This window comes from Rhinolophus hipposideros, assembly GCF_964194185.1.
Source record: "Rhinolophus hipposideros genome assembly, chromosome: 13".
Classification (NCBI taxonomy): Eukaryota; Metazoa; Chordata; class Mammalia; order Chiroptera; family Rhinolophidae; genus Rhinolophus; species Rhinolophus hipposideros.
The window spans coordinates 39,583,983-39,601,682 of record NC_138059.1 but is presented as its reverse complement, the minus strand read 5'-3'; the positions used below and the strand labels follow the sequence as shown (position 1 = coordinate 39,601,682).

At 37.6% G+C, this 17,700-nt stretch overlaps 1 protein-coding gene across 2 annotated transcripts; it reads right to left on the bottom strand.

Moving 5' to 3' along the window:
• Positions 1 to 120: 120 nt before the first annotated feature.
• On the bottom strand, positions 121 to 10,475 carry RBM12B (RNA binding motif protein 12B). Of its 2 annotated transcripts, XM_081070297.1 has the most exons (3): positions 10,327 to 10,475; positions 10,085 to 10,189; positions 121 to 6,135 (listed from the first exon to the last, which is right to left on the bottom strand). In XM_081070297.1, the coding sequence occupies exon 3, from the start codon at positions 6,105 to 6,107 to the stop codon at positions 3,321 to 3,323; it is 2,787 nt and encodes a 928-aa protein (XP_080926423.1). In that variant the 5' UTR covers positions 6,108 to 6,135; positions 10,085 to 10,189; positions 10,327 to 10,475; the 3' UTR covers positions 121 to 3,320. The 2 variants fall into 2 exon arrangements, with proteins under 2 accessions (XP_080926423.1, XP_080926422.1); XM_081070296.1 differs by lacking the exon at positions 10,085 to 10,189 and having other exon boundaries at positions 10,327 to 10,450.
• Positions 10,476 to 17,700: the final 7,225 nt, after the last annotated feature.

The window sequence follows — 17,700 nt, the reverse complement described above, 5'->3', positions numbered from 1 at the left end:
TTCATCAGAGCCTTTCAGTCCGTCTGATTTTGTTTCTTTGGATGGAGAATTATACTTTATTTTGTGGATCCCAGTCAGGCACGTAAATATTAAGAAATTTATAAAATTTGGGAAAACAACAAAAAGCAACTATTTGTAACAGAAAAATACTTTCTAGAAAGCTTTTTTTGACTTTGTTAGTCATAGTTCTCTTCTTAACAAAGCACTGCTTCCTGAGAATATAATTGATAAAATTACTTTAGTAATTTTAAATAAAATATTCATTAACAAAATAAAATATTTAAAACATTTAAAGATCCTCAATAACTTGATATTCTTAAACTGATGATATCATTGCATTTTTATTTTCTCAGTATTTAAATTTGGTGTTGTAGTTAGATGGAAAAACCAGGGTTATAGTATTTCTTTTGCTGCTTACTATAGCAACTCATTTCTCTTGAGCATTAATTGCCCTATCTGTAAAATCAAAATAGTATCTGATATATAAAGCAATCAGTAAATAATTCTGATATAAAAATGTATGATCTGCCTATCTCAAAGAAATATTTTAAGAACAAAAGGAATACTATACATAGTAATACCTTCATCAATGGAAAATTAAGTTTCTTTTAAACCAGACAGTTTGGCAAACTTCTTAAAAGGCTAGACAGTAAATATGTTTACAATAAATGGGCGAAGAGACAAAAAGCAAGGCTATTATGGGTACTTACATAACCATTTAAAATGTAACCACCTTTAAAAATATAAAAATTTCTTTTAGCTTTCTTGTAAAAAATCAGGCAACCACCCTGACCAGTTACTTAGCCTATAGGCTTCATTATTTATCTCCAGAATCGGTTTGTTATTAAGGTTATTGGGATTAAATGATATAGTTAATTCATGTATAATTACAGATCATATAGTATCTAATGCATCTCAATATATATAATAGCTGGGCTGGCCCAGTGACTCAGGCGGTTAGAGCTCCATGCTCCTAACTCCGAAGGCTGCCGGTTCGATTCCCACGTGGGCCAGTGGGCTCTCAACCACAAGGTTGCCAGTTCAATTCCTCGAGTCCCGCAAGGGATGGTGGGCAGCGCCCCCTGCAACTAACATTGAACACGGCACCTTGAGCTCAGCTGCCACTGAGCTCCTAGATGGCTCAGCTGGGTGGAGTGCGTCCTCTCAACCATAAGGTTGCCGGTTAGACTCCCCCAAGGGATGGTGGGCTGCACCCCCTGCAACTAGAAAATGGCAACTGGACCTGGAGCTGAGCTGTGCCCTCCACAACTAAGACGGAAAGGACAACAACTTGACTTGGAAAAAAGTCCTGGAAGTACACACTGTTCCCCAATAAAAAGGCCTATTCCCTTTCCCCAATAAAATCTTTAAAATAAATGAATGAATGAATGAATGATACCTAACATTTAAAATACATGGAGGTGACAGGGTCACCACTTAATTGGTGATAAATGGACCACTGCTCTTGACACTGTTCTCAGTAAGTGACACTGTTCTCATTAAGTGATAAAGTACACTCCTAACATGATTCTTACCTACCTGTTGGTTATGGGATTAAGTTTACTTTCTAGACATCTATATTTTTCACATATCCTCTAGACAAAAATGTTTAAGGTAACTAAAATGGCACTGATGGTATTAAAGAACCAATATGCCCTTAGTGTACCTGATATATCTGGGAGTGAGAGAAAGGAAACAAAATTGGCTATGAGATGATAATTATTGAAGCTGGATGATGGGTATATGAGGATTTAGTACACTATTCTTTTTTGTGTTTGAAATTAGTGGTGTGCTAGTAAGCTGGCTCTCTGGGACATAAAGCGCCCTGATTTGCTGCATTTGCCAATTTCCATGTAAGTTATTTTGTCTTTTATTAACAACGTTTGAGAATACTAATTTTATTTTTAAAACAATGAAAGTTTAAAAAATATGCTTCACTCTTGAAAATATTTTTACCATGGTCTTGGTCTTACTAAAATTAAAAATACCATTTAACAAAGTTAGTAGGCAAAAGTGTTAAGAGCATGAGCTGGGGTCAGTGGTGAGTCTGGGTTGAAAATGGCTCCATGGTTTACTAGCTATGACTTTAAGCAAGTTATTTAACCCCTCTAAACTTCATTATCTCATTTGAGAAATAGAGGTAAATAATACTGTATGGTTCTTAAAAAATATTAAGATGGAGATCATGCATGTAAAGTGCTTATACTGCCTACCACATAATAAAGTGCCCAATATTTATTAGCCTTTAATATTATGGGTATAGATCCAATATTTAGAAAATGTCTACACTAAATGTTGAATATCAAGTCAAATGCAATCTCATAAGTCTTAATTATAGTTATTGAGTCTTTTGATACAAAGTTTTGAAATTAAAAAATGAGACCGTAATAAAATATAGCAGTAAATTCTTCCTAGAAACACAAATTATATCCACTTATTAGGTGTTCCCAGTGTAACCCTGAAAGTCCCCTTCTACCTATAATTACTTTCTTATTTTTGGTCTTTTAAGTATTTTGTATTAATCTTATCAGTTTGGTTGATAATATGGTGAAGAAACCATAGAACTAAGCACTTTACACTAGTATTATAGAATGTTTGGTCCCTCATATCACAAATATTGTTTAATGTAGCTGTTGAAAAACTTAAGGAAGCTGTAATGCTTTTTTCTTTTTATACAGATACAAGTAAAGTTAATTAGTTGGTCTATTCAGTTGCAATTTTTTTATTTTTATGAAACTTTGCAAGTTATGAACATGGAAACTAAGAATATCCTAAGCTTTTTACATAAGTAAGTTTCAAGTTCACAGTCAGTTCATTTTAAATTACTTATAATTAATGGGAGGCTTAATACAATGTTTCAGACAAGGAAGAGGGCATTAATTCTGCAGGCAGTTAGCAATGAAAATGCTAAACCTGATCAGTTACTGATCATTTCCTTATACATTTTGAGTGAAAGCTGTAGAATGACTACGGAATACAAACAAAAGTGAATATAAAAGTTATCTTACCCCAATACAGCTCTACTTTATACAGTTCTTGAGGTTTAACCATGACATCAACAAAAATTAATGCACTCAGGGAATTAGCCCTCTCCCCCAATGTCAAAAAAAAGCACATATAATTCTAAATTAGAAAAAGTAAACGGCAATTTGCAAGCAAAAGAAAACCAGATTCACATTCTACTCTTTACATTTGTTCTATTCACAGGTCAAATCTAAAATGTTTCTCTTCATTAGGTAATTAAAAATAAACACTTTTAAACAAATGCATTTTAGTGCATCAATACTGTGGGGAGGTAACTCTGAATTTAGAAGTACTCTCTAGAGCAAAATTAACTTAACTTTGCGTGGACCAACTGGCCTATCATTTAGATCTTTAATAGCAGCCATAGCTTCGTTATAGTTTATCATAGCAACAATGGCTTCCCCTGTAGGTAATCCTTGCTCATTATACTGTATTGAAACTGAATCAGGTATGATTCTATAACCATGGAAAAAGTCTAGAATTTCATTAATGTTAGCTTTAAATGGAAGATTCATTACTTTAATAGGTGTTACTCTACCTGAACTACAATTTAATTTTGGATCAGACATAAATCTCCCCTCAGGGAAACTTCCCATATTACACTTTCCAAAATCAAACTTGCCACCTTCTGGGCGACTAAAATTCACAAAAGGACGAGTTCTAAAATCATCAGGTGGGTTCCTAAATTCCTCACCAGGAGGTCTAAAATCATCAGGAAGTCTAGTATCCTCCTCCAGAGCTTCCCTGAGGTCTTCCTCTCGGAGTCGCCTGAAGTCCTCATCAGAAGGGCATCTAAAATCTTCCTGCGGGCTCCTGAAGTCCTCATCAGGAGGACCCCTAAAATCTTCATCAGGTGGGCGCCTAAAATGCTCCTGGGGAGGCCGTCTGAAATGCTCCTGGGGCAGCCGCCGGAAGTGCTCCTGGGATGGCTGCCGGAAGTGCTCCTGGAGTGGCTTCCGGAAGCGCTCCAGGGCCGGCCGCCTGAAGTCCTCCTCGGGAGAACATTTGAAACCCTCCTCAGGAGAATACCTGAAGTCCTCCTCAGGAGGCCGCCTGAAGTCTTCTTCAGGAGGTTGCCTTAAGTCTTCCTCTGGAAGTCGCCTAAAATCTTCTTCAGACGGCCGCCTGAAATGCTCCTTAGGTGGTCGCCTCCATCCCCCCTGGGGAAGCCGTATGAAGTCATCCTCAGGGGGGCGTCTCCAGTCCTCCTTGGGGGGCCACCTCCAGTCCTCCTCAAGAGATCGCCTAAAGTCCTTGGGAGGCCGCCTGAAATCCTCCTCAGGTGGCAGCCTCCAGTCCTCCTCCCTAGAGTGCCTGAAGCCTTCCTCCCAAGGGCATCTGAAGTCTTCCTCAGAAGGCCCAGGGCACCTGAAGTCTTCTGGGCAGCACCTGAAATCCTCTGGGGATTGTCTAAAGTCTTCGGGGGGAGGCCTATCATACTGTTGGAAATCCCCCTGGGGATGCTTGAAATTGTCCAGTTGCCTCAAGTCCTCTTGCTGATGCCGGAAGTTTTCAGAAAGGCTCACTGCGTACACTGGTGCATCATTTGAGTCAAATGAATAGGAACCTTCATCCTTAGCACATGACTGTGAATGTTCTTGCATTCTCTTACTGGACAGCAAGGAAATATTTACATCAAACTCCTGCATTTGTGCCTCAGATATAAGTCTTAACAATACTTCTGTCCCCAAGAATCTTCGACGGTTTAAACGTTCAGCTTTCATGGCCTGTTCTTCAGATTTGAATTTCACCAATGCTTCTCCCAAACCAACTCCTTTGTCATCATAAAGCAAGTGAATATCATCCTCCGCAAGAGAAAAGCCTGCAAAGAACTTTTGTACTTCAACTTTTGTAACATCAAATGGAAAATTTCTTACATATATGCACAGTTTCTGGCCAGAGTAGTTTTCTTGAGAATATTTTTGTGAACTATGTCCAAGCCTCTCTTTTTCTATTGACGCTGGTCTTTTCTTTTCATAACATTCAATGAACTTCAGCATTTGTTTTCTAGAAATTGGATCAACAAGAACTGGACGATATTGTAAAACAGTCTTATGTAAACCCAGAGCAGTGTTATAGTCTTTCAGAGTCTTGAACATCACAAAGGCGTATCTTGTTCTTCTTTCATCTTTATGTAAAAACCTAATCTGTTCATTAGCCAGGTCAGTATCTCTAAAGAAATTTTTTAAATCTCTTTTGTTAATACTTAGGGACAGATTTTTTAGGTGAACATAAAATCCGAGAGGGGAACGAGAACGTGTTCTTCTGGGAGACTTTGAATGAGATTGTTTTTGAAAATGTCTATCATTTGTTTCTCTTGGTGGAGAATGTTCTTCGATTCTCATAGGAATGTCACCCTCAACTGCACTACCACCAAACTCAATCCACTGCTGTTCTGAGCCTTGCATTACTTCTATGAATCTTGAACCCATAAAACTTCTGTGACACTTAAGACCTCCTGAAGCATCAATACATGAAGCAAATTTTACTATGGCATCACCATTATTTCGGCCATCGTGATGTTTTAAGAAAATTACTCCGTCCACACACAAACCAGAGAAAAAGACACGTACATCATCTTCATTTACTAAGTAAGGCAAACCGCGTAGAAACAAGTAAGGATTCTCTGCCTTCAATGGCCGTGTCTTTCTTGGCCTTAACTCACCATGTCCTGTACCATTAGTATGAAACCCAGCATCTTGATTAATCGGAGAGCCATATCCAGAATTACTTGCTTCTTCTTTAAAACCCTCAACAAAATTAGATAAGCAGCCAACCCCTGATGCCCCAAATGCTGGTCGCTCTCTTCCTATGCGGTCAGTTCTTTTCATTTCAATAGTCTTCTGCATTTCTGCCTTACTGCTAAGAAAGAGCTCTACAGATGAATCCTTGATAAACCCTCCTGAACGACTTATGGCACGTCTTGCATCTTCATCTGTTGCAAAAATAATAAATGCCTCCCCAACTTCCCCTCCAATTATATGCACTCCTCCATCAGGAATAGTCAATCCCGTGAAGAAGTGACGAATATCCACAGGCCCCGCAACAAAAGGAAGCCCCAGTAAACGGATGACTACAGCCATGCTGAGCTCAAACCACAGCAATAATGACCTGCAGACAAAAAGGTACACATAATAGCAAGTCTTATTTTTGAAGAAGCTTATCCCAAACTAAGTTCAATAATTACTTGGTTCCTACCTTCTTCAGCATTTATAAATGAAAACAAAATACATGTTCACAAAAATATTGATTGTATCTAATTCTTAAAAAAAAAGGAATAAACTTTCTCCCTTCTACACACCAACTACTTTGAAGATACATTTTCATATCACGTATCCTATATAGTATGGACATGAAACATATCAAATCTTTGTAACTCTGAGAAGTGCTGCTGGTTCACAAGACCAAACTATATTCAGACTCACTAAGAAACGTATCTCCTACTGAAACATGAGATAGAACTTTGTGGTTTAAAATTTTTACTGTGAATTTTACATATTTATAAAAGCCATCTATGGTCAGTATATAATCTTTGCTCATAATAAACTGCTTACTACTAGTGCATCATTGGCCAGACATAGAGTGCAGAAGCCATTTGTACCTAAGATGTACTATTCTACTTTACATTTTTTTGTCAAGGCTATGTGAAAAGGCTTAAGCTCTGTATAGCTTATCTTTTTTTTTTTTTTTTTTTTTTTAATTTCTTGGAGACCTGTTAATTCGGTGAAAGCAACTTAACTGTGGAAAGAAAATGAAAATCCTCAGACCCGTTGATTTTAAACAACGCCAGGTTAGGATAGTCACTTTAGAATTATATCTATTATACCTATTAAAAGTGAAGCAATAAGGAATCACAATTATGGCATTACAAAGTGGTCTTCTTTGTTCCAAGGGGAAATGAATCATCCCTCAGCAAAATGAAGGTGCAAATTCCGAGTAGAGATCTACAAATTATTTAAAAACAAAAAAACTTCTATAAACTTAATTGGAAATGGTACAAGGACAGGGATGATGGAAATATTATATATTTTGATTGGAGTATTGGTTACATGGATGTATAAATTTATCAAGGTTAAATGAATTCTATCTTTAAGATCTGTGGATTTCACTGTATATAAATTCTACATCCACTTAAAAAAAACTGTTCTACAAGTAAAACGACACCAAAAAATTCCCCAAAACTTTCTATCATTTCCACCTATGAAAAGACCAAACACCTAACTCATTATTATGCCCAACTCTCTTGCAATTCTCCTCCATTTCAAACATAAGACCAAATCAAATTTAAAAGGCAACCATTCAAAATGATAACATAAATGAAAACACTAATATTTAAAATTCAAAAACCAATTTTTAAAGCAAAATCCAAACAGTGGCTATCATCTAGATACAATTTTAAGTTCTGGATACAATTTTAAGTTCTACATATACAGCTCACACTTCCAAACATGGAACCAAATCTCCTGACTCCCATATAACTAAGGCAAATACTAAAATATCCCTAAAATCAAAAATCTCAACTAGTTACCTTAAACTCAACTACTACTCCGTAAACTCCTACAATGATTACTATTAAAATTCATCTCAAGGCAAACAGAAAACGTTCAGATAAATATAGAATCTACTTATGCTAATAATTTTATTCCATTTCAAACAACTGTCCTGGGTTCTACTGAGGAAACCCAATGGCAATGTAAAAAAGTGAAACCATAAAAAAACACACATTAATTTGGAATATGTGGGGACTATCAGTATTAACTACTGAAAAAAACCTCAGTATTTTTTTAAGCAAATTCACATCTAGCACTTCCAGAGATACCTAAACTAACAATACTTAATATAGTCTTACCAAGTAATTTTTTAAGATCTGCTAAATTAATTGGAAACGGTACAAGGACAGGGATGATGGAAATGTTATATATTTTGATTGGAGTATTGGTTATGTGGATGTATAAATTTATCAAAGCTAAATTAATTCTATCTTTAAGATCTGTGCATTTCACTGTATATAAATTTTACATGCACTTAAAAAAAAACTGTTCTACAATTAAAACGACAATTTAAAAACACCAAAAAATTCACAAAAACTTTCTATCATTTCCACCTATGAGAAGACCAAACACCTAACTCATTATCATGTCCAACTCTCTTGCATAAGTTTGTTTTTAATGTGCAAATAAATGTTGCTTTAAATTAGTACGTACACATAAGTACCACTTTTCCACAAAGTAGGGTCTGAAGACATATTCTTTGAGGTCTACAAGGTTTATTTTCCTTTGAAAAGGGGTCCCATAGATTAAATTTTTTAAACTACAAGCTAAACTAACACTAAACTAACAAAGGTATCAAGAAATTCTTGGCACATTCCACATCTGAATTGTCAATGCCAAGCTGATAATTAAAAATATGGAGATTTACTATTACTATAAAAATGTAATTTAAAATATTAAAAATATTAATGAGATTTACTATTAAAATATTTGCACAGTATGTGTAGGGACAGGGGACATATGGGAAATCTCTGTATCTTCTGCTTAATATTGCTGTGAACCTAAAAAACTGCTCTAAAAAAGTATTTTTTTTTAAAAGTCTGCACAGCACCAAAAACAATCGAGTACAAGCCTAGTTTCCTCAACAAACCAGTATCTACACCAACATTTTAACAAAAACTATAAATGGCTTCTGGAACAGTTTTCCACATTAAAGTTCCAAGACTCCTTCCTATGCAAATTGACTTAGCTCCTTTTTTACTTTTAAATTATTTTAGAATGCAATGTAAGGTGCACATCATTTTTCCCTTCTAAAATTGCTTTTTTTTTTTTTTTAATTTAAAGGGATTTACCAAGAACATATATCTACAAGAAAAGTTAGGGGTGTTTCAAATTCAAAAGAGTGATTAAACTTTTTTGCCCTTTGGATAGTAGGGTAATGTACCATTTATCACTCTACAATAACACAGGTAGGAGACCACCTATGAGACCAGCTCAAAATGAGCACTTTTCCTGTGGTTGACATGTTATTTCCTTAGGCAAATTCCCCAAAAAGTCTATTCTCACGTTACACAAAAGGCAAAACACACAAAATACACTCAAGTACTCTGCACTTAAAAATTTTCTACTTATGAATGCAACAAGTATTTTTCACGACTGTGTCAACTTAAAGACAGTAATCAGTTACAACTTCTCACCTAAGAAAAGTGGGTCCTTAAAAGCTCATTTAACGTCGTCACCGAAATTAATAACCTCATTTTAATTTTGCTGTAATTGTATACGATTCATGCCACTTGATCATTATCAACTAAACAATACAAAGTGTGCATCCTCTTATCAAGCCTGAGAGGAAAACTGGAGGGAGGCTAAATTTAAATAGGTATTATTTCAGACCCATTTGATTTTAACTAGCCAATAAGTCATTTTCCAGACATGGTGAGGGAGTGAAAACTGCGACTATTTCTTAAAACCAAAAATTATGATGAAGCACATTTAAATTCTAAAAACGCATGAGTTTCCTCTTCAGAAAATAATCTACCCCGTCCACAATTATTCTTTATGATGACCTTTAATCCTCTTATAATGTAGATGGAAAACCAAAGGCAGGACGACACAAGAGCCATAGTCCCCAATAGGAACTGTAAATGAAGACGAATCCACACGACACAGGATTTCCCATAACATCCATCATCCTCAAACGGAGATCATCCGAAGGCATCGCTTCTATAGCCCAAAGCCTTTGTCCAGATTCCCAGGGGTCAGAGCTTCCTTTTTGCACGCCTGGCCAAAGTCGCTACGTACGATCCGATGCTGTCGCCAGACCTTCAGCCAAAATCAGCTTTCAATTAACCTGGACCGCCCAACATCCGTGCCTTTCCGTCACGCCGTCCCAAAGGCAAACATTCCACCCTAACTAGCCACAGGGCGAACTGCTCCCAAATCTAACTGAAACCCTTTGGCCCCTCTCAAGCCCAAAGAATCGGGCCTTGAGCGCTTTCCTGCCACCAATAACAACGATGACATAGCAAAAAAAAAAAAAAAAAAAAGAAAAGAAAAAGAAAAAGAAATACCTATTAAATCCTTCGAGATCTTCACTCTCAAGAAAACTGGGAAGCGCACACACAACAGCACATGGAGGCTGACGGGAGAGTCGGTTTTTAGCAAAAGAGGGTGCCCTAACGGGAGAAGCTATGTTAGCTCCTGGCGCGGCCGCCGGCCCCGCCTTTCCCTGTTCTTCCGTCCCCGTAACCAACTCCTCCCCACCCCCGACGCCCCAAGGGTAACTGATTCGCACTTGGCAATAAACACACACCACTGCTGCCGAGTTGGGCACACAAGGCCAGGGGCAGGTGGCTCTCCTCGTCGCAGCAGCCTCCCCAGAACAGGACGAGAGCCCGCAGAGAGCCTAGAAGATGGCGCCCACTCTCCCCTCCGCTCCGGACAAACGGACGTACAGTTTGCCCATGCGCTCTCCAGGCGTAACCCACCACCCCAGCGCCTGGGCCACGTTTACGCACGCGCCCTGACGTTCACACGCTTCCCGTTGTCAGGGAAAGGAGGTGCCCACTGCCCCCGACTTTGCTGAGTTTCTGCGCATGCTCAGAGTCCGGCCAACCCGGGAGCCTCACCAAGGAAAGGACAGATTCCGACACAAAGTTTGGGATTGACCATTTGCTGTAAAAGTAGCTTCAATAAATAATTGCCTTAGTACACTGGACAAATGTTTGTCATTCCCAGGAGTTAAGGAAAAAGATGTAAAGCAGAGAAAAGTTGGCGATTTCTTTGTGTAGTGTAAGCATCTTCTGAAAGGAACTTTGGCTCTAAAAGGCCACAGAAATGTTAGTTTTACTACCTTAGATATTCCCCAGATACAATTCCAACACCCAGGGGTCTTAATAAATGCATGCTTATTTAATTTCATAGACATTAATAACTTGTTATTCCTACCTTCTGGTGTTTTGAGACATGAGAACAGATAGGCCACTCATGAAAATTGGGAAGTGGAAAGCACAGTTACAGGCATGTTCTGTAATGTCTGTTCTGTAACAGCTGATGAACAACCTTGTGTTTGATTTCATTTTATTACTTACAAAAAACAAAGCAGCCCACCACTTTTTATAACTACTTATGCATTTATAGATGGAGTCAAAGCTCACTAAGAAAACAGAAATCACATCTTTAGAACAGTAACAGATGAGAAAAAAATGAGTCTTCAATCCTCTCACTGCAAAATACTCATTCTTTAATGATATGATTGTAGGAAAGAACAGGTAGTTTAACAAGTGAATAATAGGTGGTTCCTGGAGTGAGAACAATCATTTACTCACTTGGGCAAATTACTTAGCTTCTCTATGCCTGTTTCCTCATCTGTAAAATGGAGATAATAACAGTATGCCTGTTAGGGTTGCTGGAAATGTCGAATGACGATAGATGATATAGATAGATATAGATGATATAGAGATAGAGATAGAGATAGAGATAGAGATAGAGATAGAGATAGAGAGATAGATATAGATAGATATAGATGTATCTGAGACCATACTCATGTAAATATTAGTGACTTGTTTCAAATAGTCAAACAGAGGATGTCACATTGGAGACCTAGGCTCATTGATTACATAGCATTTACTTTGATTATTCCCCACAGTCTAGGGTTTGGTCCTTGCCAGGCAAGCTCAGGAACCCGAACTGAAAAGCTAACATTTATTGAGGGTTTGTTATATGCCAGGCCCTGTGCATTATCTTATTCTTACTACTTTTAGTGGTACGTACTATTATTTTTCCTACTTTACAAATAAGGGAAACTGAGTCATAAAGGATTACATAGCTTGTCCAAGGTTACATAAATAGTACAAGCCAGGAATTGAACCCTGGTGATTTACTTCCAGAGGATACTACAGGCATACCTCAGATATTGTGGGGTCTGTTCCAGACACTGCCATAAAGCAAATATCATAATAAAGTGAATTTTTTAGTTCCCCAGTGCATATAAAAGTTATATATATAGTATATATATATCCTATATATATATATAGTATGTCCTATACTATATATATATATATATATATATATATATAGTATATCCTATACTATATCCTATTAGATATGCAATAGCATTATGTCTAAAAGAAAGTACATACCTCAATTAAAAAAGACTTTATTGCTAAGAAATGCTAACCATCATCTGAGCCTTCAGTGAGTCATAATTGTTTTGCTGGTAGAGAGTACATCCTCAATGTTGTTAGCAGCTGATGGATCAGCGTGATGGTTGTTAAAGGTTGGGGTGGCTGTGGCAATTTCTTAAAATAATATAACAATGAAGGTGGCAGCATCGAATGACTCTTGCTTTCAAGAATGGTTTGTCTATAGCATGTGATGCTGTTTGATAACATTTCACCCACAGAACTACTTTCAAAATTGGAGTCAATCGTCTCAAACCCTGCCACTGCTTTATCAACTAAGTTTATATAATATTCTAAATCCTTTGTTGTCATTTCAATAATCTTCACAGAATCTTCATGAGGAGTAGATTTTATCTCAATAGACTACTTTCTTTGCTCATTCCTAAAAAATCAACTTCTCATTTGTTAAATTTTTATCATGCAATTAAAGCAATTTAGTCACATCTTCAGGCTCCACTTCGAATTCTAGTTCTCTAGCTACATCCACCACATCTGCAGTTACTTCCTCCACTGAAGTCTTGAACCCTTCAAAGTCATCCATGAAGGTTGGAATTAACTTCTTCCAAACTTGTTAATATTGATATTTTGATCTCTTCCCATGAATCATGAATGTTCTTAATGGTATATAGAATGGCAAATCCTTTCCAGAAGGTTTTCAATTTACTTTGCCCAGATTTATCAGAGGAATCACTTTCTAAGGCAGCTATAGCCTTACAAAATGTATTTCTTAAATAAATAATACCTGCAAAGTGCAATAAAGTGAAGTACAATAAAATGAGATATGTCTATACACTGTTACATAGGGAGAAGATTCTGTCATTTGAGGCAGACTCCCTTTAAAGAGCACACAAAAGCAATGCTTGAAAATGTCAATATTGTCAATATTTATTCACAAGAAGAAACACTAATAAAGTTAACCTTAGATGAACTCAAGCTGACCAGAAGTTTCTTGGTTATATACGCTCTCTATATGAAGTTAAATGATCAGAGTTGTTTGCTAAGCACAGAAATAAAGCATAAGTTATTTAATCTCAAAAAATGTTTCTCAGTTAAGGGTACCTGGAAGCATTCTCACCCATGTTAACAAAAATAACAGCTATCATTTAATGAGCACTTAACTATAAGACTCATCTGAAGTGTGCTTACATCAGGCTGCCTCCCTTGGACAGGCTTAGATAGGTATTGCCAGTTCTGGATGACCATCCCCTTCTATTTACACAAATTTCCTCCAAACAGGACACCATAGTGCCTACATATCTTTTCTAGTCTGTCTATGCCTTTCTCAGATGACCATACCAATAAAATAAAATAAAAATCCAGTCAAGTTGGTGGGTTTAATTACATGACATTCTTGTTATTGAAGAGTTTCTTGAGCCTTTAGTGTGCTAACATGAAAACCTGATCATTTTAGAGAACAGAGAGAAACTAAGTTTCTGGAACATCGAAACAGAACACTGTACCCTGAAACATGGTAACCACACCAAGCCAGGGCCATTCTGTGGCTCTGCTGGGCAATCAGACTCCCCAGGTGGATTAGCACAACTACAGCACTACCTCCCCCTGACTGAGTCTGGTACCATAGTTTCCAGTGGCCCTTCCCAGCTCTTCAGCATTCCCAGGCACAGTCTCACCCTACTTTGTCTCACTTCCTCCATCTTGTCAACTCCAAGGACCTTCATCCCTCTTGCACACCTTGACTTCCATTCAACTGGATCTATTGAGCATGGACTGTGTGTCAAACACCTTGCTTAAGGCTCCTGACAGACACAGGTGAAGAACTCATAGTTCTCTTTACTCAAGAAGCTCATACTATAGCAGAAGAGACAGTACCCATAATACAGGACTATTAGGAGAACTAAGTGAAATAGTGCTATAAGCATTTAGCACAGTCCCTAATACACAATAAACTCCAGTACGTATAACTTAGAAATCAAGAAGGCTGGCTCAAAAATCAGAACACCATAGTTCCAAGCCTAACACTGCCACTTGCTAGTTGCCACTTCAGTTGCACTCTCTGTGCCTCAGTTTCTTCACCTATTGAATGAAGATGACAATAGCAGGGTTGCTGTGTAGATAAAATAATCATACACACAAACACAAACACACATACACACACAACACACACACACACATATAAAAGGCACATAATAAAGCACTAATAAAGGCATCACATGAAATCTCACATGTTGCTCCGGTAACCTGGATGATCTTGCTTGTTTTTTCCCCTGCGTTAGTCCTCAGAGGCATATCGGCAAAAACCCTAGGGATTGTGGGAGCACTGTTTGGACACTACAGATTAAATGAAGCTTCCTCAGTTGTGTGTGACAGAAGTCATATCCAAGAGACTAAACAGAATCAACAAATGAATGATGTTGGTAAGTAAGAATTGAACAGAACCTCCAGAATTCCAATTTGGATAACTCCTTGCCGAGGTAAATGGGAGTCTTGTGTTCATGGTAGAAAGATGGAGGATATTGAGATCCTGAATATTCTTTTGATGCTCTACATTAACAAAGGAGGCATGCAGAAAGGGTACTATATAAAAATCTTTGTGTTTTACTGATGAGGTAGAGCTTTGGACCCCAAATGTCAATGTAGAACCCATTTTTAATGAACAGTCAGGACCCCACATGAAATAGGATGTCTCCTTTTGCTTAAATTTCCTTTCCCAGGGTTCCATCCAGCCCCAGGAACATAAAACAAAAGAGCAAGAGGAAGACCTAAGAATCTACAGAGAAGAATCTAAAAAGAGAATATAAGAAGAAAACAAAAACAAAAAGAGAATCCAGAAGACATTGTGTTAGAAAAGGCAGTCTCATGCAGTACTCCCCTTGGCCACATAAGAATGGGCCTTGGGTCTGAAATATTTCTTACCAAGAGTTTAAGAGCCCACAGAGATAGTGTCTGTCTTGTCACCTGTGTAGGAATAACTTTCCTTATTTCAGCCTCAATGAGTACTCTTTTGTCTCTGCTTAAAGTGTGTGTATCATATGGCCCTTGGTCAACCCCACTGTTATATTTGTCCTCCAAGGAGAGGACACAGGGTTCTTCCACTGCAGCATGAGTGAGGTACAATGCCTGGGCTAATTACCTTGTGTCAACAGCCAGGAGAGACCCATGGCTAGGAGAGACCGACAGCCACTATTGAAGCTGATCTTGTTCTGCCTCTTCTCTGTGTAAGTAAAGTTTTCCCATTCAGTGCTTGACTACACTGTTTTGTTGTTGTTGTTGTTGTTGTTGTTGTTGTTGTTTTGGGGGTTTTATGGCAACTCTGATACCAAGCAGAAGTGTTTGGAGTCTTCATCTGAAGACTGGTAGCTGGTGCATGGTACTCTGCTTGATACCATGCTGCATGAACACAAAAGAATTCTGTTCCTTAGGAATATGGCCAGAGGCCTTGTGGTTCAGGCTTAACCCACATTGTTCCTCAGACCCTTCCCATGAATGAAATGAGGGGAGACAGCAATGAGCTCCCCTTAGGAGTTTAGAAGATGGCAATAAACTAGAGAAAGAGGAATTGAAGCAAGTTTGATTTATTCTTTTCCATTGAAACAAATGTGTATTAAATGCTTACAATGTATTATGCACAACTCCAGGTGCTAAGGAGACAATGGTGAACAAAAATGGATATTGTCCTTGCTCTCGTGAAGCCTACTGTCCAGGAGAGGTGAGAAAAAACTAATAAAAGCATTACTAAATTAAATATACATTTATAACAAGGATAAGAGCTATAAAAGGAAATTACATGGTACTATGAAAGTATTTCATAGGTGGGTCTGGCCTGGTCACGAAAGGCAGGAGGAGTTCCCTAAAGAAGTGATAGATGAGCTGGAAGGAAAACAGGAGTTTACTAGGTAAAGGGAAATTGCTGGGAAAGGGGAGGAAGTGTATGGCGGCAGGCAGAGAAGTGCACAGGTTTGGCAGCATTCAGAGAACTGAGAGACCAGTGTGAGCAGAGTGCAAAGGACAGTGAGAGGCTACAGGAAGAAATCAAATCCTCCTGGTTACAGTTCATGTTAAAGACTTTGAGGTCTCCACTGGAAAAACCGATGAACTATTTTAAGCAGAGGGGTGACATATACTTGCATTTCAAAAGATTACTCCAGCTGAGATATGGAGAATGGATTAGAAGGTAGCAAGAGTATGTGTATGAAGATAGGTTAATCGGTTATGTTGATTTTTAGTTTAAGGTGACAGTTTGAACATATGTATTTACTTCCACACCTTCCACAAATTCTAATAAAATAACAGAAAAGAAACTTTCAAAATAAGCAAAAACTGATAAGAATAAAAATATTAGTGTGCAAAGCAATAACAATAAAACTTTACAAGCAGGAAGCAGATGGATAGGTGATAATTTCTTTCATGAAGGGCTGAATCCTAAATTGACAGTGGGAAAGCTAAGAAGCAACTTGATATGCACCAAAAAAGTCCTCAAAGGCTTAGGAGACCTCAATATCTCCTTTTGGGGGAGGAAGTGAAAACAGAGTTGGTTGAATATCAAATTATGAAGCACTAAAGACACACTTACGTCTCTTTCCTTCTAATGTCAAGAAACCTATTTCTCCCTCACTAGAGCAGAAGATTGAAGGTTTATACTCTGGAGAAATTATGAATAGAGGACAAAGGATACTCATGAGATCAGGTATTCTATGTACTAAAAAAGGACATTATGTGAATGATGAAACTGAATGTTGAAACTCATACCCTGTTTCCCCACTACACCTGGAAGCCAGGCTTAAATCCTCTAGAGAGAAAATTCTTTCTGGGAAATTTAATCAGTACAATAGAGGGGTGGGAGGAAAGAACAAATACTGACATTGGGGAATGCCCTATGAAACAGCCAAGGCAAATCATCCTACACTCTTTAGCCCAGTCAGGAAACCCCATTTATCTTTGTAGAGCATCAGATTAGCTTTGCAGTGTGCTCCACTCTAATATGCATATATTACATAGGTATAATATGCATATACCTAGATATAATATACATATACATAGATAGCAAAAAGGGTCACTAGATTTATGAGGAAATCCTTTAATACAAAACATGATTTTGAAGAGACAGATTATGTAGGCAAAAGAAAACTTTAAAACACAATGTCCTCAAAGAGAAAAAATATTGCATCTATGAAAGAATACTAGGGATTTTATAAATAAGATATAGTCAGAAAACCAAAAAGGGCTTTTGGAACTTGAATTAATAATAGTGGAAATGAAAAGCTCAAGAGAATGTTTAACAGGGAAAGCTTAGAAATCTTCCAGAAAGTAGAATAAAACAAAATAAAATAGACAGTGCAAAGATAATATAAGAAAGATAAGTCCAGGAGGTCCAATATCAGAAAAATAGGGTCTCTAGAAAGAAAAAAATAGAAGTAAAGGGGAGGAAATCTTCAAAGGAATAAAGTCCAACAAGTGCTCAGCACTAAAGAAGGCAATGAAACACCGCAAGACACATCACTGTAAAATTAAGAAAAATAAGGATGGGGAGACATTCTAAAGGCTTC

Excerpts from the sequence above, each read along its gene's own strand:
- RBM12B (XM_081070297.1), bottom strand. The coding sequence starts at position 6,107 with ATGGCTGTAGTCATCCGTTTACTGGGGCTTCCTTTTGTTGCGGGGCCT.